Source organism: Gamsiella multidivaricata (genome assembly GCF_025024155.1).
Source record: "Gamsiella multidivaricata strain RSA 2152 chromosome Unknown BC939scaffold_20, whole genome shotgun sequence".
NCBI lineage: Eukaryota > Fungi > Mortierellomycota > Mortierellomycetes > Mortierellales > Mortierellaceae > Gamsiella > Gamsiella multidivaricata.
Window position 1 is genome coordinate 278,611 of NW_026251728.1, and position 23,345 is coordinate 301,955.

Below are 23,345 nucleotides of genomic sequence, written 5' to 3' on the forward strand. Positions count from 1 at the left end.
GCTGCGGCTGATGATGATGATGATGATGATGATGATGATGATGATGATGATGTTTATTCTATTATTCCAGCAAATGATATCCATAACTCAACTGCCCGCCGATCCTCCGTTCCACGGATAATATATCCTGTTTGATCCAGATCCAGCTTGTAAAGAGTCCTCTACGCCTCAACTTCTGATGGGTCCAGACGAGTCTCCTTTCCAAGGGCATCGTACCGCTTTACGATGTTCTGCTCATAGGGGTGCTCCTGCCCTTCAAACACGAAGAGGCGGGCGAGCCTTGGCTCCCGAAGACGGTTCTTGGGCAACATACCGGAGACCGCCTTACGGATGATAGCATCGGGGTCCTTTTGCATGAGGTCGTCATATACGATCTCCTTCAATCCTCCAGGATATCCCGAGTGATGTCTGTAGAGTTTGCTCTTGGCTTTTGTTCCTGTCGTGGCAACACTCTTGGCGTTGATCACGACAACGTAGTCTCCACAGTCAGCTAAAGATTGTTTGAAGAAAAGAAAAGTTATAGAAGGGTGGCGGTCAATATCATGTCGAGTATTACGTATACGAAGATAGCGTGGTACATGCTTTTGGTGTGCGTTGGGCGAGGTTGTTCTTGAATGACGTCCAGATATGGTTGGCACGCCAAAACACCGCCCCTGCTTATATGAAAAATGCTGCCGATCCTGTTTCGAAGCTGAAGGATATCATAAAGAACGGACAGAGAGACATACATGCAGGATCGTAGATAGGCTTGTGCTTTCCCATGAGGGTCTCTGCGATGCCAACGGACATACGGCCGAGGACTCTCTGCTTGGCGTCGACAAGGTGCCATACCCTGGCGTATGCCAATGCGGTCTGTATCAAAAAAAATGTACAGACAGGGGTTAGGAAAAAGCGGCTCCGCGTGCTCAAAGCGTATAAATCGCTACATTAGTTTGGATAGCGCACCTTTCCAATGGCTTGAGACATGTTGATATGTAATTGTATAGGGAGAGGGTGGAGACGGCGGAACGAAGTGAATGGCGATGCCAGGTGAAATTGATGCCAGGGACAAAGGAATAAGAGACGAGGGGTCCGCGTGGCTTTTGATTGGCCCTTGTTGACATTAAGGGTGGAAATTACCTTTTTGGGAGGTTGCAGTCCTATCCGGTCAATGGTTTTGAACAGCTTCCCCCTTCCACTCACCGACTTACTCCTCCTAACGTTTCCGTCCCCACTCATTCGGCCCCAGCTTCAAGTCTTTCCAGCTTACACCAAAGACATAGAAAGGACACAGGGAGACACCAACAGAGAGATTGCCTGCCTAGCGCTATGTGGAAAGTGTCTCGAATCAGCTGTTCCACCGGACTTGGGCGTCGCACAGGGAACTCGTCGTCGTCCTGGATCTTATCGATTTATTCTCAGGAGTCGCAGTCAACAATCTTGAGATACCGCGGATTTCAATCTGGAACAAGGCGTGTCTTGAATCAAAGCAATGGTGGCAGCGGCTCCAATACCACTAATGGTTCCGGGAAGCTTGTTAGCGACAAGATCGCGATCGATTCGAAGGCAAAGATGCGTATGGATCTCCGTAAAGATGCTATATCTAACGGTGGAGGCAAGGGCAGTACCAATGGCAGCAAAAAGTGGGAGCGGTCATCGGAGCATGCGGCGAGAACTCAGGACAGCCCCTATCGTCGTGCCTACGAGGAATCCCAGAACCGATCTAATAGCGGTCAAAATAACCGCGGCAACAACAACAATCGGAGACAACAATCGGGTCAAGAGACGCGGCGAATAGGAAGATACTATGATGAGCGGCATGGCGGTAAAGGCTCGGATTCTTCCTCACAACAGGCCCGTCAGAACATGCCATCTTCATTTGCAACATCGTCTTCGTGGGGATTCTCGGCACCTACTCCTTCAGCACCTCCCAAGCCAGTAGTCTCACCGCCTCCGTCATTCGCGACGTCTTCTGGATGGGGATCCTCAACGTCGATGCCAAACCCGGCTGTCGCACCCAAGCTTACTCACCAGCCAGTCGTCCCGGCACCTAAGCAACCTTCCGCTCAACCCGCAACTCCGATAAAGATCAGCTCCGAGAACGTGAAAGAGGCCGCTCCTAAACCAACGGAATCCTCACCAGCAAAACCTGCAATATCGACACCTTCAGTTTCTACGCCATCTACTGCCTCTGTATCGACAGCTTTAAAGCCGGCACCAGCAGTACAGCCTCCTCAGCCAGAGCAGAAGCAGGCAGCGTCGACGTTTGTCAAATCAACACGCACCGCCAAGGAGAATGCCAAGAGACAGATCGAGCAGCGATCAAGGCAACGCAAGCAGCGCCAAAAGCCCGCCAAGGATGTCTTTATTCCTGATGCGATCAGCGTCTCCAACTTGGCAGGACTACTCGGAGCCAGGATCGGACACTTTGAGAACACCATGAAGGCATTAGGCATGGAGATTACTCGGCACGATCACAGTAAGTACAGTGCGGTTACAAAGGAATGATCGGTTGTGGCAGACAAAGGCGCTAACGATGATGCTTCTTTCGGCTAGTTTTAACATCGGAGGAAGCGTCTCTTTTGGCTTTGGAGTACAACGTCAACCCTATCCTTGGCTCGACCGAGAAGTTGTTTGATCTCACGGCAAAGTAAGGACAGACACACGGTAATGGGTTTAATATGCAGGCTACAGCGGAGCGATTGTTGACCTTGCAATGATTTGTGCACTTGTTGTAGACCTGAGCCTGAGGACATGTCTATTTACCCATTGCGACCACCAGTTGTGACCATCATGGGACATGTCGATCATGGAAAGACGACGCTTCTGGATTCCCTTCGCAAGACCTCTGTTGCTGCAGGAGAAGCAGGAGGCATCACACAGCACATCGGCGCCTTCTCAGTTCTTTTGCCATCCAAGCAACGAATCACCTTCTTGGATACTCCTGGACACGCAGCATTCTCGGCCATGCGCGCTCGTGGTGCTCACACGACCGATATTGTCGTCCTAGTAGTCGCTGCCGAGGACGGAGTGATGCCCCAAACCGCAGAGGCGATCAAGCACGCCGAGGAAGCTGGTGTTCCCGTCATTGTTGCGATCAACAAGTGTGACAAGTATGGAGCTGAGCCAGACAAGGCCAAGCAGGCGCTGCTCAAGTACGGTATCACGGTCGAAGACCTTGGAGGAGAGACGCAGTGTGTTGAGGTATCAGGCCTGACGGGTAAGAACCTTGACAAGCTGGAGGAGGCGATTCTCACTCTTGCTGAGGTCCTGGATCTGAGAGCCGAGGTCGACATGGGAGGCGAGGGCCATGTGATCGAATCCCAGATCGAGAAGGGGCGCGGGAATGTGGCAACCGTCCTTGTAAAGCGTGGAACGCTTCGTGTTGGTGACATGATCGTTGCAGGAGACACTTGGTGCAAGGTCAAAGCGCTGGTTAACGATACAGGGAAGAACGTGAAGGAGGCCTCGCCTGGTACGCCGGTCAAGGTCATGGGATGGAAGGATCTTCCCAAGGCTGGAGATGAGATGCTGGGCGCCGAGTCCGAGGAACAAGCCAAGCTTGCGGTGACAAATAGGGCGCTGAAGAAGGAGAGACAGGAACAATTGAAGACCTTGGTGGCCATCAACGAAAAGCGTCGTATCACTGCTGAGGAGGAGGACGAGGAGAAGGCGGCACTCCGAGAGTTCAAGCGCAGAGCATGGCTCTTCCACCAAGGCGTGCTTGACGCCTATCCTGAGCAGCCCCAAGTCAAGAAGCAGATGTCTGTGGCTGCCATGGCCGCCAAGGAAGAAGAGGAAAGCGAGGTCAAGAATCTGAGGATGGTAGTCAAGGGCGATGTCAGTGGTACAGTCGAGGCAGTCTGCGATGCGCTCTCCGGTTTACCCGCTAACCAGGTCAAGGTCGGTGTCATCCAGAGCGGCGTAGGAAACATTAGCGAGAGCGACATTCAGTTTGCCTCGTCCTGCGGAGGTAATACGCTGTTTGTGTCCACAAGTGATTCCCAATATGCTATCTCCAGAGAGCAATTCTAATATTTTTTTTCGTTTCCTCCTTTATTAGCCATGGTCCTGGGATTCAACGTGAAGGCGGATAAGAAGCTTCTGCAAACGGCACGTCAGATGGGCGTCGCTATCAAATCCTACAGTGTGATCTACAAACTGCTAGACGATGTCAAGGTCGAGATGGCGACACTGCTGCCTAAAGATATCGAGATCCAAGTTGTGGGCGAGGCTAAAATTGCACAGATCTTTCCCATTAAGATGAAGGGCGGTCAGACCCAGAACGTGGCCGGTTGTCGTATCACGAACGGAGGAGTGAGCAGAAAGGAAGATGTGCGAATTGTCCGCGATGGCGAGGTCATTTGGGACGGACGATTGTCGACGCTGAAGAGAGTCAAGGAGGATATTCAGGAGGCCAAGAAAGGGACGGAGTGTGGCATGGAATTTGACGGATTCCAAGATTTTAAAGAGGGAGATGTTATCCAGAGTATTAAGAAGATGGAGGTCCTTAGAAAGCTGTAACAACACACACATATTCACCAGCACACAGCATCGGCGCCATGGCCTGAGCTCTCTCATCCTTTAGTTCTTTTTTTTTTTTTTGTATTGTACCATAGCTCATTTCCCTTTCACACAATATAGATACAATGCAATTGTCGTTAGTATTTAATATAGATAATATTGCATATTGGATAACCATGGTTCGCCACTAATTTTGTGAAGTAAGCCACACGTGACTGATAAGACTTGAACAAGCTCTCTTGTCAAGCCCGTTGTTCATCAACTCTCGACCATCAACCACAGGAAGGGATATCAAGGAACACTAACACCATGAGACTGAACACCTTTATCCTCGCACTGACGTTAGCCGTTTCAGTTCAAGTTCTTGCCGAGGTACGCACCGGTTGAGATGCACAACAGGGATTACAAGAGACACATCGGTGCATCATCTGGAGACTTTGATTAGATGCGGCGTGGCTTCACTTTGGACATATGGAGACAGGCCCTGGATAATCAGTATTACTAATGCAGTGACTAACCCATGGCATCACTCAATAGGAGGTCACCCTTGGTGTATGGCATAAGTTGAGCGATCACGAGTCGTTCGAGAAGCGTGGGGAGATTCGCGTGGATATCGACGAATGGCTCAGCCTGAACCAGCAGCGCGACCAACCTACCGCGTCCTCGACCCAGGGCTCAAAACAAAGGCAGCAGCAACAGCAGGAGCAGCAGCAACGACAGCAACAGGGCCAGCAGAAGAAGTCCTTGTTCGTTTATGAAAACGCTCAGCTCAGTGCGAACGAAGCCGCGTCTCTTGCGGAGGACTTTGTCCTGAACGTGCAGGCACCCATCAAGGTCAAGGAACTTGAGGAGCCTCAACCTAGGGATGTAGACGAGAACGGCAACTTTGTGGAATCGGAGGAGGACTTTGAACAGAGGATGGAAGAATGGAAGATGCAGCAGGAGGAACGTGATGCTCAGGGTGAGATCTTGCAAACCCCTGGAAGCTATGGGTTCTATCAGATCAAGCTGAAGGACGAGAGCCGAGGCTGGGAGGCTATGTCCTCGATCAAGTCTGTAAGGATTGACGCCCGTCTAGATATCACAAGGAGTTGGAGGCTACTTCGTTTTTCTATGCTAATCATCCTTCTGTAACATTCTACGCGTTGCTTTCCATTGTTAGTGCCTGCTGCTCGCATCGGACTTCCAGGAAGAGATTACGCTGCATTTGGATCGGGACAACCAGATCTTTGCATTCGATTACTATACCACTGAAAGCAAGTGCGAAAGCGACCATAAGAATGAGTTCGCTTTGACGTCGCTAGACCGTTTCAAGAGCGTCAAGGTGGATCTTATCGGTAGCGCGTCGGGACCCAAGTAAGCATTTTGTCATCTTAACCCGAGTCTTTTACGCCACCGCTGGATTATTTGGTATCCATTACTAGGAGAACGTGGACTCGTGGATTGTATATTGATGCCATTCTTTGTCCATCCTCGTTTCTATAGGGCGCACTATGTCAGAGCCCAGGCCATGAAGGTTGACCAGACCGGCCAACCTGAAACTGAAAAGACGTTCTTCCAGAAGTACTGGTATGTTCTACTGGGTTTAGTCTCAATCCCCGATCCAACGATCCTCAACGGCGGAATGGATATGCGGCATTTCATGCAGTCATTAACACGTTGAGCTCGATATTCATACTCATAGGGTGTACATTGTCCCGATTGTGCTCGTCATGTTGTTCACTGGTGGCGAACCGGAGAAGACGGCTGCATAAGTGATATCTGCAGCACTGGAAAAGATGACGGCCGCGGAGATGCGCAAAGAATTGCGTGGAACATTGCAGAAGACAGAGAAAGATGAGCGGCATGGGCCATTAAAGGGTGATTAGCATAGAATTTCAATTGAAAATGACGGATCTAATAAATAAGGAACCATTCATGAATTGACGTTGCTTAATGCGCGATTGATGAGAAGATGCACCGTGCGCTATTTTCCCAGGAGCCAACAAAACACTTGCATACTGTCGTTTTTGAATTGAGTTATTTTATTTTATTGCTAGAAGTACAATTGAAAGGAAAAGTAAATGCGTTCTAATGAAAGGGAAGGAGTCGGATAGAGTAATGCGCTGCAGAAACCATGCCAAAGGACGAACAGTAACTGTGTTTTAGGTTGGGATATCCAAATGGTGCTAAAAAAAGCGTCGTTTCGAGTGATCCGTTCGCTCGTCTTTGCCTTTTTTTTTTTACTTGTGGAAGCGGAAGAATGTGGACCTCTTCTTGAGCTCACGCTTAGACAGTTTCTCCTTGTTCTTCTTTTTCCTATCCTCCTTGCCCAACTTGTGCTTAGCGTGGTTGGCATCCTTGCGACCACTGGTCGAGATCTTTTTATCCTCCGCCATGTCGGTATCCTCAGCTGAACACACAGACATCACCATCCATCATGCATGTCGAAAGAAAGAAAGAATAGAGAGAAAGAACGTTGTATGAGTTTCAATTGTTCCTTGTGAACCAAAGACGTCTTCCTGTATGTTGTGTGCTACAGAACCAAAAGTCTTTTCCTTTCTTTTTCTTTTCTCATGCCGCTCTGGCTCTGCTGCCGGGTCTCTGCTGCAAGATGCAACAATCGTGAAGGAATAATTTTATCCGCTTCTTCGTACGAATTGCAGCCAAAGCATTGTAACCGTGGGAAATGATGTTGTCATGAGTACATGTCTTTTTGCTTACGTTTTTCAACCTGCATGAGCTCCTCGCCGCGGGCGATAGCCTCAAGTTCCGAGGTCTTGGGGCCCTGGGCGTCCTTCTTCAGACGCTCGGCCAGGCGGTGCACACGGGCGGTCTCGACAGGACCAAAGACGTTCTCGCGCTTGATAGCACGGAATTTGCGAGCAGACTTAGACCTAAGACCTTTGGCCATGGTTGTGAAATCGTTTGTTGCAAAAGAGGGGAAGGAGGGGGAAAGTAGATGGAGAATGTGAACAGAGCAGAATGTGTGTTGTCCTTGTCTTCTGTTTACTTTTTTTTTCTTTTTTTTTTAAGGCTATTGTGTGTACGTGGTTGTTGTACGTGAGTTGCGCCAAGATATAAAAGGGTCGTCACGGCCTTCTCTGTCGCAGCCCCAAACCAAGCAACCTACCAAACTTTCACACACACACACACACACACACACACACACACACACACACACACATATAGCCCCACCGCACTCAGTCAAGCAACATGAAGTTCATCGCTCTTGCCGCTCTCCTCATCTCCGCCGTTGCCGTCACCTCGGCCGCTCTCCCCGTCGAGCCCAAGAACTCGTTCGCTCTCGCTCAAGAGGACCACAACCAGAACCAGAACGTCGTTGAGTCCAAATCCACCTTGCGTATGTCTTCAAACTGATGGAGTTTACAGAAATGGACTTGAGATGCTCACACTACTACAGAACTGATACTGTGTACCGAACGATGGTGAAGAAATTAACGGCTATTGAACATATACAACTAACCACTATCCCCTTGTAATATACTGCGTTAACAGCATCGGGCATCAAGGCCTACATCGTCGTCTTCAAGCAGTCGGCTGCCGCTCAGGTCATCGAGAAGGCCGAGCGCGACATCTTGGACCTTGGTGGCAAGATTGGACACCGCTACAGCACCGTCATGAAGGGCTTCTCCGCCTGGATTCCTACCCCTGTCGTCAAGGCCCTCGCGACCAACCCCTTTATTGAGTACATCGAGGAAGATGGTGAAGGTAATGTCACAATAACAAGAATGAGATGATAACTGTTGCGTTCATTTTTTTTGCTTTACTTTATCAGGCGACAATTGCTTAAGCAATGATGATGAACTATTAGGCGCTAACGATATGTTTTATCGATTGTTTCTTTTTAGTTTTCGCATTTCACTAGGTCTTGAATTTGCACCTTCGCCTCGCGCGCGCATACAATTTTTCTTTTCTTCTTCATAACGGCACATCTGTATAACGGCCATGCCGGTAATCTCACACCTTCATTCTTAATCTCATTACCCACTATATATCCACTTATATATCATTCCACATTAGTTTAGCACCGATTCAAAACAATAAGTAATTCCAATACTCAATAAAGCGCACGCATATATTCCTCAGAACACTCAGTTTGGTATATGCGCGACGACCACGAATGGTAACTTATCTTTTTACTGGACGAAGAGACTATGACACGGTAGACAAACATTACATGAAGATGGCAGCGCTTTAGGTCTGGGTTTGAAACAAGCTGCTGGCTCTTGCACAGGAACGCGTTTGTCAATGCTCGCTTCGCCGTAGGCTTTTTCCGCTGTAATTTTTTTTTCCTTTGGTTTCTCAAGACTCACTTTTTTTTTTGGCACCCGGGTAATGCTGCAGCAACATCGTGGAACTACACTGTTTTAGTTTCTTTCTTTTCATTCTCCGGAATGCAACCATGCATTACCCGTGAGCTTCGCAAGTAGAAAAGGGTTCCTGGGAACAAATAAATATGTAGCGCGCACAAACGATGCATATGCGCCTCCTCCCCATTACCTGTATCGCGTTCCTCGGTGTCTTGGAGGACTATCCATTTATTTACTCTGACCGTGACGAATGAAGGATGGCCTATGGACTATCATGCAAAGGTTCGTTCGTTCGTTCGTTCGCCTAATACACGGCTTGAGGAACCTACTGGTGGTCTGATTATTGACTCTTGCGCGCATAATGTAGCGTTCATACGTGCTTGCTGTACGTCGGGGTCTTCTAATCCTATATCGCACCCACCTACCTTATACTGGAATCACTCTTTCGTCTTCGTCTCCTTTCTTGATTCCTTTTATCTTTCACCTGAGAGTGCTACATGCTGTCCGAAAATGGTGAATGAATTAGTGTAGCAAAAAACAACATCAACGCAATAGCCAAGGTGCGGATTTAATCCCCCACAACATGTTGTTTCTTGATTGCTTTCTCTCGTCTGATGCTTTTTTAGTGATTTCCTCTGTCTTGGGCTTTTTACCTTTACATGAGACGGGACGCGCGCGCTTTTTTTTTTCTAACGTTAAAAGCTTGCGCTAGCAAAAGATGCCCACCGTTGCTGGGACTTTTTTTTTTTTTTTTTTTGCACCACTTCATTTTGATGGAACCGCATCGTCCAGCTTGCATCATCGTACAATGCTACATTGTGTGGCTGCTTGATTTCATCAACTCCGCCGCTGTCTTTAGTATCGGACAACAGTAGCAAAAAAAAAGAAGCTTTTAAAGGCGTAATTCTTTTCATAGTGCTGCTGCTTTGCCGCAATGTATATGAGTGAATCATGGGCAACAACTTCACCACAGGGCCATCCTTCAAGGTCTCGAACTTTTTTTTTTGTGTCCCTGTCCTCTGTCTCGCTGGAGGGTCCTTTTTTTATTGCCTGACTAAGTCTATATCAGCCATAGGACCATAGGTCCGCTTCGCTTGGTACCGTTTCACAATCAAGCCGCCATGTCTGCGTATCCGCCATTTCGCTCGTTCGCTTCGTGTTATATGCCTATCAGGTGAACGAATCTCGCTCCGTGTATCTTTTTCGTCGCTTCCTCTGTCTCCATATTTTTCGTTTTTTTTTTTTGGTTTCAATACCGGTTGTTGTTCCTTTTTTCAAATCCCAGCTTTATTCTTTTCCTTTAGTTAAGAAAAAAAAAAGTAGAAACTCGAGACGAAAAAAAAGGGTAATGTTACGACTGAACAAAAAAGAAGGCAATGGATTTAGAACTTGGCAAAGTTCTTGGCACCCTTGACGACCTTCTTCTGGACCTTGAGGACGTTGAAGCGGACAGTCTTCGACAAGGGACGGCACTGACCAACAGTGACAGAGTCGCCCTGCTGGACAGCAATGAAGCAGGGGGAGATATGGGCAGCCAGGTTCTATCATTAAAAACACGTCGGACAAAATTATCGCCGAGACAAATAGTTAGTCAGTTTTTAGCCTCTGTAATGCTAGGTTATTTTTATTTCCTCTCCCCTGTGATTGCAATTGCGTTCTTGTATATATCTTACCTTGTGGCGCTTCTCATAACGGTTGTACTTGGAGATGAAGTGGAGGTACTCACGACGGATGATGATGGTGCGCTTCATCTTGGTCGAGATGATCTCTCCGTTGAGAATACGGCCACGGATCGAGACATCGCCAGTGAAGGGGCACTTCTTGTCGATGTAGTGACCCTCAATGGCCTCCTTGGGGGTCTTGAAACCAAGACCGACCTCCTTGTACCAGCGGTTGCTCTTGACCGACTTCTTGCCGGTAACCTTGGCGTTTTGGAAAATACCCTGCTGCTTCTGGAAAGCCTTTTCGATCTATTGACGTTGGTATTGTAAATAAGTGAAGGTCGAGTAACCTGAATCAGCTTCTTATTGCTCTGAACTTGCTGGTGGAAGAAAAAAAAGTCCTGAATTTGTATAAGGTGGCGATAACGATCATTATTCTGTAACGAGATAGTGGAACGATAGTGCCAATTCTCTCCTGAGCTTTGGATCGTTTGGTGGAGCTCCATGCCCGTGATCATTGCTGTTGAACACATCGACTTTACGATGCTATCGCCTTCAGCTGCTGAAAAAGGCGTCTAGGGTTTGATCATCTGTGGTCGAAAGCCGATAGCCATATCGACACGATGAACTGCTGTAGAATTATAAGAAATCGCTCCTGCTATTGTGCTGTGTCCGAATCCTTTTAGGTAAAGTAGTGTGGCCTGCTGAGGCACAGCTCTACTGGATCGATCCCTCTAAACGAATCCCATGATCTCGATTGATGGGATCCTGCCAGCTAATTGATCCTGAAGATCGGGATGTTGACGTCGAATATGATTCAGCACTGCTTGATCATAGTTTCAACATGGGATTTGACGATGGTCTCTCCCGACTGCACTGAATGAGAAGACGATTGATCTAAATGATCCCAATTGCCAAAGTCGAAGTTCTGAATCCTGCATACTCGCGACAAAAGCATGTGTTTTTCTGTATGTTGATATGGTCGCCGCTGTTCCCCCTGTGAGTCCGGGACCCTGATCCTGTCAAGTTCACGTAGGACTGGACCACCCCCGAACGCACCTGCTCAGACATGATGGGAAATTGGTTAAAAAGGATTTTCAACACAGTGCGGTCTGGCCTTGTTATTATGTTGAATTCATCCCGTTTCTGATTGGACGAACTACAAGCCACCAATCCATTCAGATTCCTTGACCTTGCACTGCATTGGTAGTCTACCACACATGCGAATGCCTTCAAACGATAGTTTATTTGGACACGCTTCGTTAACGCGATTTATTTTTGAACAATTGCTATGATACAGGAGACAGCGAACAAACAGAGAATGGAGCGCAAGGTTGCTTGTCGGAACAAGAGAATTAATGGCCAGCTCGGGATATTATATGTACATTGGGCTAGACCATCGCGATCCCGCTCGATGCAACAGAGAAACAGCAATTTGAAACGATATGGTCAAGTCTTTTTTTTTTTTTTTTGTCGACTTCAGAAGGCGCTGCTGTTATAGACCAGCGAAGATGCCCAGTGGACAATATCCTTGACGTTGCTCACAATAACCGCAGCCCTCTGTCCGATACCTCCTCCCCTTACAGGGTGCGCTTTTTCTGTATCAGCATCCAAATACCGTGCGTTCGTGCCAGAAGCACCCTCGTTCTGGTCAGAATCGTCGTGCTGTGACTTGATATATGCAGCCTCTGACCCTGCATAGGGGTTCTCAATATAGGCAGCCGGATCGACTGCATCTTCAGATTCCATCCCATGCATACTTTCGGCCTTCAACTTAGTTGGGTTGATCCGCACAATACTCCTGGCGGGACGCTTGGAGGAAATCCGCATCAAGATTCCTGCATCCTCTTCATCATCGTCGATCAGCTCATCATCTGAAAGAGCCTCCGTATCAACCGATACACACTGCTCGACGGAGTCATTGAAGCGTAGCTTTGGCTGGCGATGCTGCTTAATGACCAGTGATTCCTGTGCCTTGGTTTTGGGTTCGATTTTTCGATCCAATTTAAGATCCGACTGGACATGGAAAAGCGTATCAGCCTTGAAGAGCTCTGATGCGGTCTTGTGCTTGAGCGCGGGTTTAAGTCCGCTCTGCGAAGTTGGCGAGGTGGGTATCTTTGTTCCTCCTGGTATCGTCTGTGCGCCGAACCGAGCAAGATCGAACTCGTCTATGCTGGCCTTATAGAGCGGTCCATATAGCCAGGTCGTATCGCAATCCTTGAGCCTAGAAACATGGCAAAGCAGGAAGCACAATTAGTCAATGTGTTACAGAAGAATTCCTTTTTCTATAGCTGAGTACAGAAATAGTATAAACAAAAAAAAAAAAAATCCGCCCAACAGTATTCGGAAGCTAATCATCAATGTAACAACAAAGCGGAGGAGGAGCATACCAGTTCAGGGTTTTTGGATTGATAGTCTTGAGGTTGTGCCGCTGCTTGGCCCAATTACGCCAGGAGGCATTTTCGAGTCGCAAGCCGTTGATGAGGTCGTTCTTTTGCTTAGTCATGAACTTCCATGAAGCGGCGATATCGTCCTCGTTGTTCCAGCCATTGCCGAGGTAGTCGATGGCGAGAGCGGGCCTGACTGTGGGGATGAGCCGGCCGGCGTCGGTGTCGTCGTGCATGGGTGTGGTCTTTGCGGAGGGTCCTTCTCGCTGGATGGAGGTGCGGGCATCGGAGGGCGAAGCAGGGGACGCAGTACTTGAGGAATGGTGCCTGCTGATTCTATTGCTGCGGTTGGAGGATCGTTCGCTGGTGACGGAGGAGCTCCTGTGACGAGAGGAGGATGAAGAACCGCTGTGTCTGCTGTGGTGCCGGGCTCCTGAGCGGGCTCTGTCGGTTGTGGTTGTTGTGGTGGTGGTATAGGAAGACATATTTCGTTTTGTTCTGTATGTGGGATGTGAGAAAGTGTATATATCGGACAGATCAGAAGTGGTCGTAGTGGAAATAAGGAGTGAGCTGAGGGTTGATAAGGATAAGCCAGCTGATAAAGAAACGAGCCAAGGAAGACGAAGAAGAACAAGAAGAGGAGGGGGGAGGGTACGAAACAGCTATGAATGAATGTGTGAATGAATGAAGAACAAGAAGAGGAATGAATGAAGAGAAGGAAAAGGGAAGGGTGCGAGTGTGAAGCGACGAGTAAATAAAAACGAGTGCGGAGAGGGATGGGCCGAGAGATAACGGAGCTGAGCTAAAAAAATAAAAAATGATAACTTATTTATTTCAGCTTTCCTAGTGCTTTGCCTCCAATGCAAACGAAGCGGACGGACCTGCCTGTCTGCACATATAGCAAACATCGGAATCGGATCAATCTGCTGTCTGCTGAAGCGAGCAAAGCAAGCGCAAAGGTCGTCTGGTTAAGCAAACATGTGCCTGCAGCCTATGCCTCCGACTCCTCGCCTCCACTGCTCACCCTCGACTGACTTGTCGATCGAGCTACGCACAGGGACCATCTCAACTGTTGCCACCAAATCACATATCTTCTCCAGCCTCTGGCCACAAAGACAACTACGCCGCATGGTGTCTTGGGCTGCGGCCCCAGGGAACCATCGTAGAAAGTTGCTGGCCAGAACACTTCTCTTCTTCTCTCGACTACTCGCTCTCTCCATTCTTCTCCACAATCCTCCCACACAAACAAAGCTCTCCCTCCGCCCTTTGCCCTTCGCCCCTTTCCCCACTCACTCATTCGCAATTGCAACTCTAGGGCGCGAAAGATAACGTATCAGAATCCCTTTGTGGCATGAACTATACCAAATAGCCTAGGAAGCATGAATCGCCTACATCAAAGAACTCAATGGTAAGTGCGCAAACAAAGAAACTAGTTTTCATATGGCAATCGGTTCCATGTCACCTATTTTTCATTTTTCTCCCCTTTTTAGACCAAGACGAACCAATGGTGATGCACTCTTCCGCCGAGAAATACTAAACGTGGCGGGAAGGAGTGGAATCCATTTTCTTATCTCCAAACTTCAAGAAGGACGAGATAGCGAAAAATAGTCCAACGGATCAACCCCTTTCCCTCGCGCTATGTTTCTTGATGTTGTTCTTACTCTGTGCAGCATAAGCGAGCGAGCTTTTTGGTTGACAGATCCAGGCCTGGTCGAAAAAAAAAAGACCAAGTAAGGGGCTTTCATGAATTTTGCAGAAAACTAATGGGACTGAATGACCAGCCAAGCATAGCAGCCATTGCAGAACGCTTTGTTTGTATCTTTTCTTTTTTCCCTTGCAATCAAGGTTGAGATGTCAACTTTTTCCACGTGTCTGCTCATCTCGTAAACGTCCTGAAAAAAATAAAAAAATAAAGGTTGAATTGCTATGACTCTGCTCCTTTTTGCATCCATCCTGAGGATCCGATTCTTCCCATTGTAGACTACCCTGGGCGCTGTCTCTGTAGAATAGGTCGGAAGGTGTGTGTGTGTAGACGAAGATGAGGATGTAGGGGGCAACGCGAAAGTATTTATATGGCCCTGCACTTCTTGCTTGTGAGATATTTGTTCTTGGATATCGCGCTGATCTGTACCTCGGCGGCATTCAGAGCTGTCCCTGGCATCCATAGATAAGCCCACAATGCTCAGAATCTGGTGTCTGTTACTGCTATGATGCGCCGGACTAAGTGTCGCAGTTCCCTGCTATCTGAAGTACCATCCAAAGAGGATGGTTTAACGTTCCTCATCAAGAATGCGGAAGATCCCCCGGTTGATTATTGAGGCTGATCACAGTCTCCAGAGCATTATGGGGCTCAATGATAAGAGGGCTGAGTCTGCTCCCTAATTTTGCTTCGTGCAATTGATTTTCGGGCCGCCAAGTTGAACATGGCGCATGGGAGGAGTAGTATGAAAACAGGCATGCCCGTTTACTTTTTCTACAGGCCAAGACACTGATCAAGTACCCATACGAGTGGCTAAGTTGTCTAGGGGTCGAAGCTGCCTTAAGCCCTTCTTAAAACGACCAGCTGTAACAGACCTGTTATTACTCTTGGCGACAGAAGATACAGTGTCGCTGCTACCCGGTGTAGGCTGGCTAAGGAGGTTGCTGCTGTCAGAGGCCACAGTGACCCAAAGGTGAACTCCTTTCTGATAGTCAGTGGCATGTAGGAAGGCATATCCCTGTGCTTTGTATTACCTCCATTCCTTGTTTTTTTTTTTTTTTTTTAAACGCACCATTGACTTTTTATTCCATATACTAACGCGTCCTATGTTCGTGTACGTAAATGTCGAAGATAAGTTGAAGCTGTTGCCTTGAAATGCTCACTGAACCCGTTAAAGGCAACGATTATTACTTGAGGCAGCTGTCTCTTCTCGAGGTCAGTCAGGTTCTCCTCAAAGTGTTTGATATTCGATCTTCCTGGAACTTGAGCTTACTTGGTAGGAAGCCATTGTCAATAACATTAAAGGCGTAGAAAGCGATGTTGCAGTGTCGCAGGCAAGGTAGCAATAGCTCGGGAACAACGGAGTGATTGACGACATTGACTCAAGCCAACAGTGTCCATCATGCTGATACTCTATACATTTGCGCATTAAGAAACGAATTTATTGATGCATCGTCGTTCAAACGTCGTCTACATCTGTCTACAAATGCAAAGAAGCCACGACAGGGCCACATCGATTGCAGAGTACATCCTGCTCCTTGGAAGTGAACGCCCAGCACCGTGGACATTTGTGCAATGTCGCTCGTCGCACTACCAGACGACACGACCCCACCTTCGGCATACAAACCTCCCTCACAAACACATTCTTCCCTGCAGCGGAAGCAACGTCCATAGACAAATCATCACTCGTAACAAAGACCTCCGAGGTAATGAATAGCTTCGCGAAATCATCCGCATACTTCTTGACAACCCCACTCAAGATCTCCTGCTCCTCCACAGGCGTCTCTGTCTCCGTAGGTAACTGGAACTCCACAGTCGCCTCCAACGAGGGTCCGATGACCTTGGCAGCGCGAGCCTGCTCCAGGAGCTGGTTGGCTTCCACACGGAGCTGTTTCAAGATCTGGAACTCCTCGCGTAAGGCAGCGTCGTTCCAGGACTCGGAGATTTCGAGCCAACCGGTACGGAACACGCTTGGCTGTGAGCTCATGAAGCAGTCGCGGTAGTTCTCGTAGACTTCTTCGGCAAAATGGGGCGCCAATGGTGCAATGCTCTTGTTGAGGGCGTTCAAGACCTTACAAAGCAGAAGAGAATTATATCTTTTCAGGTTAGTGTTTTGCCCTGTTTTACCTTTTTTTTTTTTTTTTTGGCCACCAAATAATAAAAGAAAAGACTTACATGGAAGAGCACGGTCTGGACAGCACGGCGCTTTGGGCTGTTCTCAGCTTCAGAGTACAAGGTGTCCTTGATGACATCCAAGTAGAAAGAGGAAAGCGTTGTGCTCGTAAAGTACTGAAGCTGACCGAACACTAATGAATTGGACGGAAAAAGGGGGAACAAACTAAGGTATGTTAGAACCTCACCGCGTCGTTAATGGATCCCACAAAGGGAGAACACCCGTATCGGAAGCCGTAAACATACCTTTGTTGAACATGTACTCGTCATAGGCTGCATTCACGTTCTTGCAGAACTGATACGTCTCGGATAACATGAACCGATCTAAACGACTCAACTCCTCATACGCAACCGCCTCCGCCTCCTTGAACCCATTCAAGTTGCCCAGGATAAACCTAGCTGTCGTCCGAAACTTGCGCATGCTCTCCGCCACCTGCGTCAAGATCGTCTTGCCAATCGCAATATCCTTCGTATATTCCGAAGATGCCGCCCATAACCGCAGCAAATCCGTCCCGTATGCCGGATCCTTCTGCAAGTTCTTACCTCCGTTGATGATCACAGCTGGGTCAACCGTGTTGCCAAGGGACTTGCTCTGCTTGAACCCCTTCGCATCCAGCAAGAACCCGTGAGTGATCAACGTCCCGTAGGGCGCCTTGCCCGTCAACGCAACTGATGTCAGTAACGAGGACTGGAACCACCCACGGTGCTGATCCGATCCTTCGCAGTACACGTCCGCCACGAAGGGGAGATGGGGGCGAGGCATCTTTTCCTGGATCATGGTCCAGCTCGTACCGCTGTCGAACCAAACGTCCATAGTATCAAATCCGCGGCGGTAGATCTTGCCGTTATTCCTGTACTCGGGCGCAAGGAGTTCCTCCGTGGTCATGCTCCACCACGCATCTGCACCGTGCTCCCTCACGATATCGATCACATGGTGGACTGAGGACTTTGTTAACAGCGGCTCGTCCGTCTCATTGTCGTACATCACCGGGATGGGTACGCCCCAAGACCGCTGACGTGAGATACACCACTCCGAGCGCGAATGCACAAACCCTTCAAGGCGCCGTCTGGCCCCTTCAGGAATGATGCGCACGCTCTCGATCGCCTTCAGAGCATCCTCCTTGATGGTCCCGACGTTCGCGAACCACTGCGAGGTCGCACGCAGGATAACGGGTTTCTTAGTCCGCCAATCGTACGGATACTTGTGCACATAAACGTGCTCCTGGATCAGAGTCCCTCTGATAGCGAGCAACTGCAGGACCTTGTCCGTACCCTTCGTCTGGACATTGAGCCCCTCGAGTTCCGGGCCCGCCTCGGCCGTGAAATCGCCCACGTTGTCGACAGGGCAGAACGCTTCGATCCCGAGCGGGTAACAGGTCTTGTAATCGTCCATACCATGGCCAGGAGCCGTATGGACAAGGCCAGATCCAGAGTCCGAGGTGACGTAGTCGGCCGCGATGAAGGGCATGGACTCGGTGGTGAGAGGATGCTGGTACCGGCTTCCGACCAGGTCTTGGCCAGAGATTTCGCCAAACAGCTCCAGAGTGGCAGGCTCGGTAGAGTCCTTGGGTGCGAAACGCTTCTTCATCTCGTCCAGCTGCTCTGCGACAGCGAGGTAGACCTTGCTGGGATCATTCGTGGCACTAGGACGGAACAGCCTGTAGGTCATCTTGGGGTGAACGGCGACACTTCTGTTGGCGGGTAAAGTCCAGGGAGTGGTCGTCCATACTACGGCGTGTAACGTTACAGAGTCCGGTAATAACCTCGCTAACCCTTGAGCTGATCAACCATTTTGCATAAAAGCAATGTAAATAGCTATACACTTGTTGACAATACAAAGAAAGAAAAAAAAGAACCCCTCTTCATCCTCCCCGTCGCAGCGTAACACTTACAAGGATGGTCCACCAAGAACGCGACCCATGCAGATCGACTCTTATGATCCTCCTTGTATTCGAGCTCGGACTCTGCGAGCGCAGTCTTGGATGAGGGCGACCAGTACACGGGCTTGTTAGCCCTGTAAATAAGCCCTTTGTTCATCATCTCATAAAACACATTGAGCTGGCGCGTCTCAAAGTCCCTGTCCATGGTCCTGTACCCGTTCTCCCAATCGCCCATGACACCGTAGGCCAAGAACTCTGCTCGTTGAGCTTCCACGGTCGACTGAGCTGTGGCCTGGGCGACGGCGCGGACTTGGGTGGGGCTTAGGCTGGATCGGTCCGAGACCTTGAGTTCTGCGAGGGCCTTGAGTTCTATAGGTAAGCCGTGGCAATCCCAGCCAGGGCGGTAACTATGAACGTGCCATTAAAAAAAATGGACGTTAAAGTTCTGCCGCATAGATGGTCCTTTTTATCTCTTCCAGCATTGTTCACCAAAAAAGAATAAAAGCACAGATCACTTACTCGACTTTGAACCCTCTCATGACATGCTGTCGGTTCACAAAATCCTTGAGCACCTTATTGAGCGCATGGCCGAGATGCAAGTGTCCGTTCGCATATGGAGGCCCATCATGGAGCACAAAGAGATCCCCCTCATTGTTTTCACGCTGCCAGGCGTACAGATCTGTGGTGCAGCGCTGACAGAACAGATGTTCGCGAACCGCAGCGTCTGCGCGCAGGGGGAATGCAGTCTTAGGAAGAAGTAGTGTGGGCGCATACTTTTGGTCAGGCTTCTCCTTCGGGGCCTTCTTATGTGTGGTGGGAGTGATAATCGCTGACATGGCTAGCTTTTTCTGCTTTGCTTCGGTTGCTTTGTTGTTGCGTGGTAGATGGTGGTCGATGATTTCTAAGCGCGTATTTGTGTCACGTAGGATATGTTCAAGGAGAAAGTTCGGCGTGCTGATAAGACTGACAAATGAAGTTGAAAAAAAAAGTGCTTGCTGAACAAGGGTGGCCCGTTTTATACAATGTTTTTTTTTTTTTAGTAATCCAGGGGCCAGTTGGACAAATGCTACAAGATTGCTGCGGCCATATCAGTTTTCCAAAAAAAAAAAAACAGTAATTTGAGTCAGAGGAGTCATTTCAGTAAGAATAAGTAAGAATGCGGGTGCACGGATGGAGCGGTTTAGAACGTCGATTGCCTCTGGATTCCTTGCACTGCAATAGACGGAGAGCAATTTGTATAAGCTTTAATATGTTGAAACGTACTTTCGCAGGCCAACATGGAGATGCTCAATGTGACGGGGAGATCCTATCGCGCACTGTGCCTGGACTCAGGCCTGGCACTCCAACTGCTCCCGCCCATGGGAAGGACGTTGAAAAGCTGGATCTGTAGGGGCAGTGGGTCCCGTTCATATGGAATCCTATATGGAGGATGACAAATATATTTATTCTGTCTGCGTATCACTGCAGTTCCAAAAAAGAAAAGCTTTTCGTAGAAGCAAGTGTAACGGTTGAAATGCGTTCTAGAGAGCTCCAGTAGCTGCGGACACGAATCCAAGGTTTCCAATCCCACGATAAATCTTGATGCCCTCTTGAGCCTATACTTGGCTCTTGCACCGCCGTTTTATGTGGAGAAGACTGAATAAGGATGTTGGAAACATGAACTGCCCCGAAAAAAAGACCCAAAGTTCATTGCGCTTTACACCGTTCATAAAGATAGCTCATAATCATTTGTATCGGACATCTTCTGATGCGTTGGTCATATTTATTGTTCTCCCCTCGCGGCAAGGTTAAGATCACCCGTTGCCATTGAATAGACCACATCAGGTCGCTCTCTCATAACTGCGGTGATAAATTCTCTGGCCGCTATGGTTTCGAATAATCGAGTTTCTGTGGGAGTGTTCCCATCAGGAATTGTACAGCCAGTCATCCTTAGCGCCATCAGGGCTAACGCGATCACCATGGGATTCTCCAACACATTTGCAGGGATCTCTTGGGTGAAAACAGCCGGAGGTGGCTTCAGTAATGAAAGGAAGCGATCACGCGCAACTCCAATAGACTCCTCAAAGGGAAAAGTGGTGCCTGTCTCTGTCATGTTGGGATATCTAGGGGGGACCGTGTAGAACGCTTGTCAGAAAACGGGCGACGATAAAAACCTTTGCCGGAGACGAACCAAACAAGTACCAGCTGAGCAGCCGTGGCAGGGATAGAGAGAAAGCGCGGATATGATAGGTCAGGAGGAAGAGGCAGAGGATGGGTTGTGAGAACAGGGAGCTAGGAAAGGAAGAAGGAAGAAAAGTAAGAAAGAAGAACAGACGAATGGTGCTGTGCTTTTTGTTTTGATCATGTCGGCCACACACAGAAAGAAGTAAAGCTTGTGCTTCGCCTTTTGCGTTATAGAGCAATCCGCGCCCCTGAAATTTCCCTGGCCACAACAGAGGTGGCATATTGATTTCCCTATTAGCATGATACACAAAGAAGTCCGAAGCACCTCAAAGGACTCAATGCCCTGAAGATAAGGACGGTGTCTCCCGACACCTAGGGACGCTGGACGAGACAGCAGGAACATGGCACAGATACATTGCAATACACGTTACGTTGTTATGAAGCTCTGACAAGTACCCTCTCAGTCAACTTTCGTTGACATTCCTTTATCTGCTTACATGCTTGCTGCCCTCTGTTCTTCTATCGCTCCCGCGACACTACAGTCATATATTTCCTGCGAATAGATTCAAATCATGAGCCGCGGCGATACAATTGGGTCGATCTTGAACTCTTGAGCCGTGCAAAGGAAAGAAGAGCCGCTTTCTATGCTGTGCATGGACGTTTCAACTCTACAACTGCATGATTAGCCCCCGATAGTGCAAGGGCATGAGAACGCAATCTCCAACAGCATAGCTTCGGTCAGCTGGGAGTGATGAAGGGAATAAATTTCCTTGAGGGCCGAGAAGTGGGCTTTCAGATGCTGGAAGGACAGTGGACCATACTCTACCCCATACAAGCTGAGAACAGTCAAGCGCGGCATCGCTGCCAAGAGAGATGCGGCATCCTCGTCCAATAGTCGGAAGTGATTCATATCCAGGGTCAAGCCTTCAAGTTCCGGCCAGGTCCGCGCTTCGAGCATCTCCACAAAAGCCATAGTTGTACTGCGTTCGGACGTTGGTATCCCCTCCCGAAGTGTGGTATTCGAAGGCACGGGATGCCATTCCAGGAACTCTGACCCTGGGCATCCAGGCATCCAGAGAGAAATCTCAGCTGTTGGCACGTTGTGTTCCAATCGACCCTTTGGTGTTTGATACACAGTTTTCGTAATCTCGGGAAAGTAACGGCAACGTTGTGGACCTCAACATCGAGTAAGTGGAGAGTCGTCAGATTCGGCAGACTGCCGATGGTCCCCCAGACCATAAGTGAGGTGAGCATTGATGCCCTTGGATGTACGCAAGTTAGGTCTGGTCGCATTAGATGAGCATGCTGATAGATTAGATCCTTCAATTGCATCGTTCTCTCGGTCGGAAGAACTAAGGCCAGGCTTTGAAGGTTCGGGAAATCCAGCGTCGAGTACTCGATCATGTTATTGGTAAATTAGTCGAATGAGATAATGTGGACCAAGTGGCGGCTGTGCAGAAGGGTCTCGAACGAAGGGTTCCATCGCTGCTGCATCGTTAAGTGGAGTGTTCTCCAAACCATAGGTACTGCCAATCCGTGCCATGTCTTGTTGAGTCGCATGCACTTCACCAAATCCCTAGGATCTAGGGACTGGAGAACAATCTTTGTGGTCTCTGGGAGGTCCAGTGCCATGAACTTCGGTTTGACAATGGTTGTGTTGGGTGGTTGACCCCCCATCAGCTCATGCGTTCGGTCGACAACGGTTCGCTAGGATATGTCTCTGTGCCTTGAGTACCAGCTCTTGAGGAGGCTGGGTCTTGGTCAACGTTGTCTGTATCGTTGTCAAATCTCTTCGCATCGTCTCCATGGTCGCCTTGGCCTGGGTCAGGTTGTCGGACATCATGGTATCGCAAAAGGATCGAAAGAGTTGGTTGCAGGAGCGAAGAGTCGATTGCAGGTCATCCTTTACGTCTGGGGCAAGATGACTCTTATCCATGCTATTATCCTTGTCCATGCTGTTGACCATGTCGTTGTTATTAGCCTTGTCGTTGCTGTCGGCCTTGAGGGGACCCTGCTGGACGTTGGTACCACAGAGGATGGGGTCCTGTCTCTTGCGGATAGACCCATTGGCAGTGTTTTTGAGAGCGACGTCGAACACAACAGCACGGCAGTAGAGGATTCTCGGCGGCGACAGCCTGGCAGAAAAAAATCATCTTCGACTATTAGTTGTCTGTGCTCAAAACTCATCAGCACCCTTTCCATTGAAAGATCTTTACTCTTTAAAGTCAGAGCCGATCATGAAAGGAACAATTGTATTGTCCTGCCTAATACATTGGACATTATTGAAAGCCCGTTGAATGTCCTGCCAAAGGATAACGTATCGATTGATCGTGCGATCAAGGCGAGCATCGATGAGTATGGTGGGAGAAGTCGAATGCGCGCCGGAAGAAGGTGAAACACGAAAAGCCTGCGAGGGACGATTCAGCTTGAGCTTTTCACCATGTAGCTTGGGCTTTTCACCATGTGCTGACTGCGTCATTTATGTTTAGAAATAAAGCAAAGGAGCAGTTCGAACGGATAGAATGCGAATGAAAGTGGGGATGGAAGGAGGAAGGAGGCGGGAGGTG

General features: G+C 48.8%; 12 protein-coding genes across 12 annotated transcripts; 5 read left to right on the forward strand and 7 right to left on the reverse strand.

Moving 5' to 3' along the window:
- Positions 1–8: 8 nt before the first annotated feature.
- On the reverse strand, positions 9–1,067 carry BC939DRAFT_446305 (putative MRPL23-mitochondrial ribosomal protein, large subunit). Its single transcript, XM_051554933.1, has 3 exons — positions 946–1,067; positions 729–852; positions 9–490 (listed from the first exon to the last, which is right to left on the reverse strand). Exons 1-3 carry the CDS (start codon positions 964–966, stop codon positions 162–164), a joined length of 474 nt encoding a protein of 157 aa, XP_051413994.1. The 5' UTR covers positions 967–1,067; the 3' UTR covers positions 9–161.
- Positions 1,068–1,171: 104 nt separating this feature from the next.
- On the forward strand, positions 1,172–4,614 carry BC939DRAFT_446307 (uncharacterized protein). The gene is made up of 4 exons (XM_051554934.1): positions 1,172–2,458; positions 2,536–2,629; positions 2,718–3,952; positions 4,043–4,614. Exons 1-4 carry the CDS (start codon positions 1,309–1,311, stop codon positions 4,501–4,503), a joined length of 2,940 nt encoding a protein of 979 aa, XP_051413995.1. The 5' UTR covers positions 1,172–1,308; the 3' UTR covers positions 4,504–4,614.
- A 73-nt stretch (positions 4,615–4,687) lies between these two features.
- Positions 4,688–6,416, forward strand: BC939DRAFT_446310 (uncharacterized protein). The gene is made up of 5 exons (XM_051554935.1): positions 4,688–4,875; positions 5,041–5,559; positions 5,666–5,859; positions 5,989–6,072; positions 6,188–6,416. The coding sequence occupies exons 1-5, from the start codon at positions 4,813–4,815 to the stop codon at positions 6,255–6,257; spliced, it is 930 nt and encodes a 309-aa protein (XP_051413996.1). The 5' UTR covers positions 4,688–4,812; the 3' UTR covers positions 6,258–6,416.
- Positions 6,417–6,509: 93 nt separating this feature from the next.
- On the reverse strand, positions 6,510–7,646 carry BC939DRAFT_446312 (uncharacterized protein). The gene is made up of 2 exons (XM_051554936.1): positions 7,207–7,646; positions 6,510–6,895 (listed from the first exon to the last, which is right to left on the reverse strand). The coding sequence occupies exons 1-2, from the start codon at positions 7,394–7,396 to the stop codon at positions 6,726–6,728; spliced, it is 360 nt and encodes a 119-aa protein (XP_051413997.1). The 5' UTR covers positions 7,397–7,646; the 3' UTR covers positions 6,510–6,725.
- On the forward strand, positions 7,624–8,711 carry BC939DRAFT_446325 (uncharacterized protein). The gene is made up of 3 exons (XM_051554937.1): positions 7,624–7,846; positions 8,002–8,214; positions 8,355–8,711. The coding sequence occupies exons 1-3, from the start codon at positions 7,699–7,701 to the stop codon at positions 8,369–8,371; spliced, it is 378 nt and encodes a 125-aa protein (XP_051413998.1). The 5' UTR covers positions 7,624–7,698; the 3' UTR covers positions 8,372–8,711.
- Positions 8,712–8,988: 277 nt separating this feature from the next.
- Positions 8,989–9,559, forward strand: BC939DRAFT_446327 (uncharacterized protein). The gene is made up of 2 exons (XM_051554938.1): positions 8,989–9,098; positions 9,184–9,559. The coding sequence occupies exons 1-2, from the start codon at positions 9,074–9,076 to the stop codon at positions 9,345–9,347; spliced, it is 189 nt and encodes a 62-aa protein (XP_051413999.1). The 5' UTR covers positions 8,989–9,073; the 3' UTR covers positions 9,348–9,559.
- Positions 9,560–10,045: 486 nt separating this feature from the next.
- Positions 10,046–11,563, reverse strand: BC939DRAFT_409296 (ribosomal protein S17-domain-containing protein). Its single transcript, XM_051552904.1, has 3 exons — positions 11,537–11,563; positions 10,490–10,786; positions 10,046–10,357 (listed from the first exon to the last, which is right to left on the reverse strand). Exons 1-3 carry the CDS (start codon positions 11,546–11,548, stop codon positions 10,199–10,201), a joined length of 468 nt encoding a protein of 155 aa, XP_051414000.1. The 5' UTR covers positions 11,549–11,563; the 3' UTR covers positions 10,046–10,198.
- A 393-nt stretch (positions 11,564–11,956) lies between these two features.
- On the reverse strand, positions 11,957–13,349 carry BC939DRAFT_475635 (uncharacterized protein; the record flags this gene model as incomplete). Its single annotated transcript, XM_051558515.1, has 2 exons — positions 11,957–12,701; positions 12,868–13,349. 2 exons carry the CDS (start codon positions 13,347–13,349, stop codon positions 11,957–11,959), a joined length of 1,227 nt encoding a protein of 408 aa, XP_051414001.1.
- Positions 13,350–15,986: 2,637 nt separating this feature from the next.
- Positions 15,987–19,582, reverse strand: BC939DRAFT_446331 (isoleucyl-tRNA synthetase). Its single transcript, XM_051554939.1, has 5 exons — positions 19,135–19,582; positions 18,628–19,022; positions 16,982–18,514; positions 16,739–16,869; positions 15,987–16,634 (listed from the first exon to the last, which is right to left on the reverse strand). Exons 1-5 carry the CDS (start codon positions 19,449–19,451, stop codon positions 16,044–16,046), a joined length of 2,967 nt encoding a protein of 988 aa, XP_051414002.1. The 5' UTR covers positions 19,452–19,582; the 3' UTR covers positions 15,987–16,043.
- On the forward strand, positions 19,450–20,301 carry BC939DRAFT_446333 (uncharacterized protein; the record flags this gene model as incomplete). The annotated part of the gene is made up of 3 exons (XM_051554940.1): positions 19,450–19,495; positions 19,656–19,706; positions 19,887–20,301. 3 exons carry the CDS (start codon positions 19,450–19,452, stop codon positions 20,003–20,005), a joined length of 216 nt encoding a protein of 71 aa, XP_051414003.1. The 3' UTR covers positions 20,006–20,301.
- Positions 20,302–20,377: 76 nt separating this feature from the next.
- BC939DRAFT_475637 (uncharacterized protein) lies at positions 20,378–20,707 on the reverse strand (the record flags this gene model as incomplete). The annotated part of the gene is made up of 1 exon (XM_051558516.1): positions 20,378–20,707. The coding sequence occupies one exon, from the start codon at positions 20,705–20,707 to the stop codon at positions 20,378–20,380; it is 330 nt and encodes a 109-aa protein (XP_051414004.1).
- A 753-nt stretch (positions 20,708–21,460) lies between these two features.
- On the reverse strand, positions 21,461–23,257 carry BC939DRAFT_475638 (uncharacterized protein; the record flags this gene model as incomplete). Its single annotated transcript, XM_051558517.1, has 4 exons — positions 21,461–21,954; positions 22,219–22,354; positions 22,514–22,913; positions 22,995–23,257. 4 exons carry the CDS (start codon positions 23,255–23,257, stop codon positions 21,461–21,463), a joined length of 1,293 nt encoding a protein of 430 aa, XP_051414005.1.
- Positions 23,258–23,345: the final 88 nt, after the last annotated feature.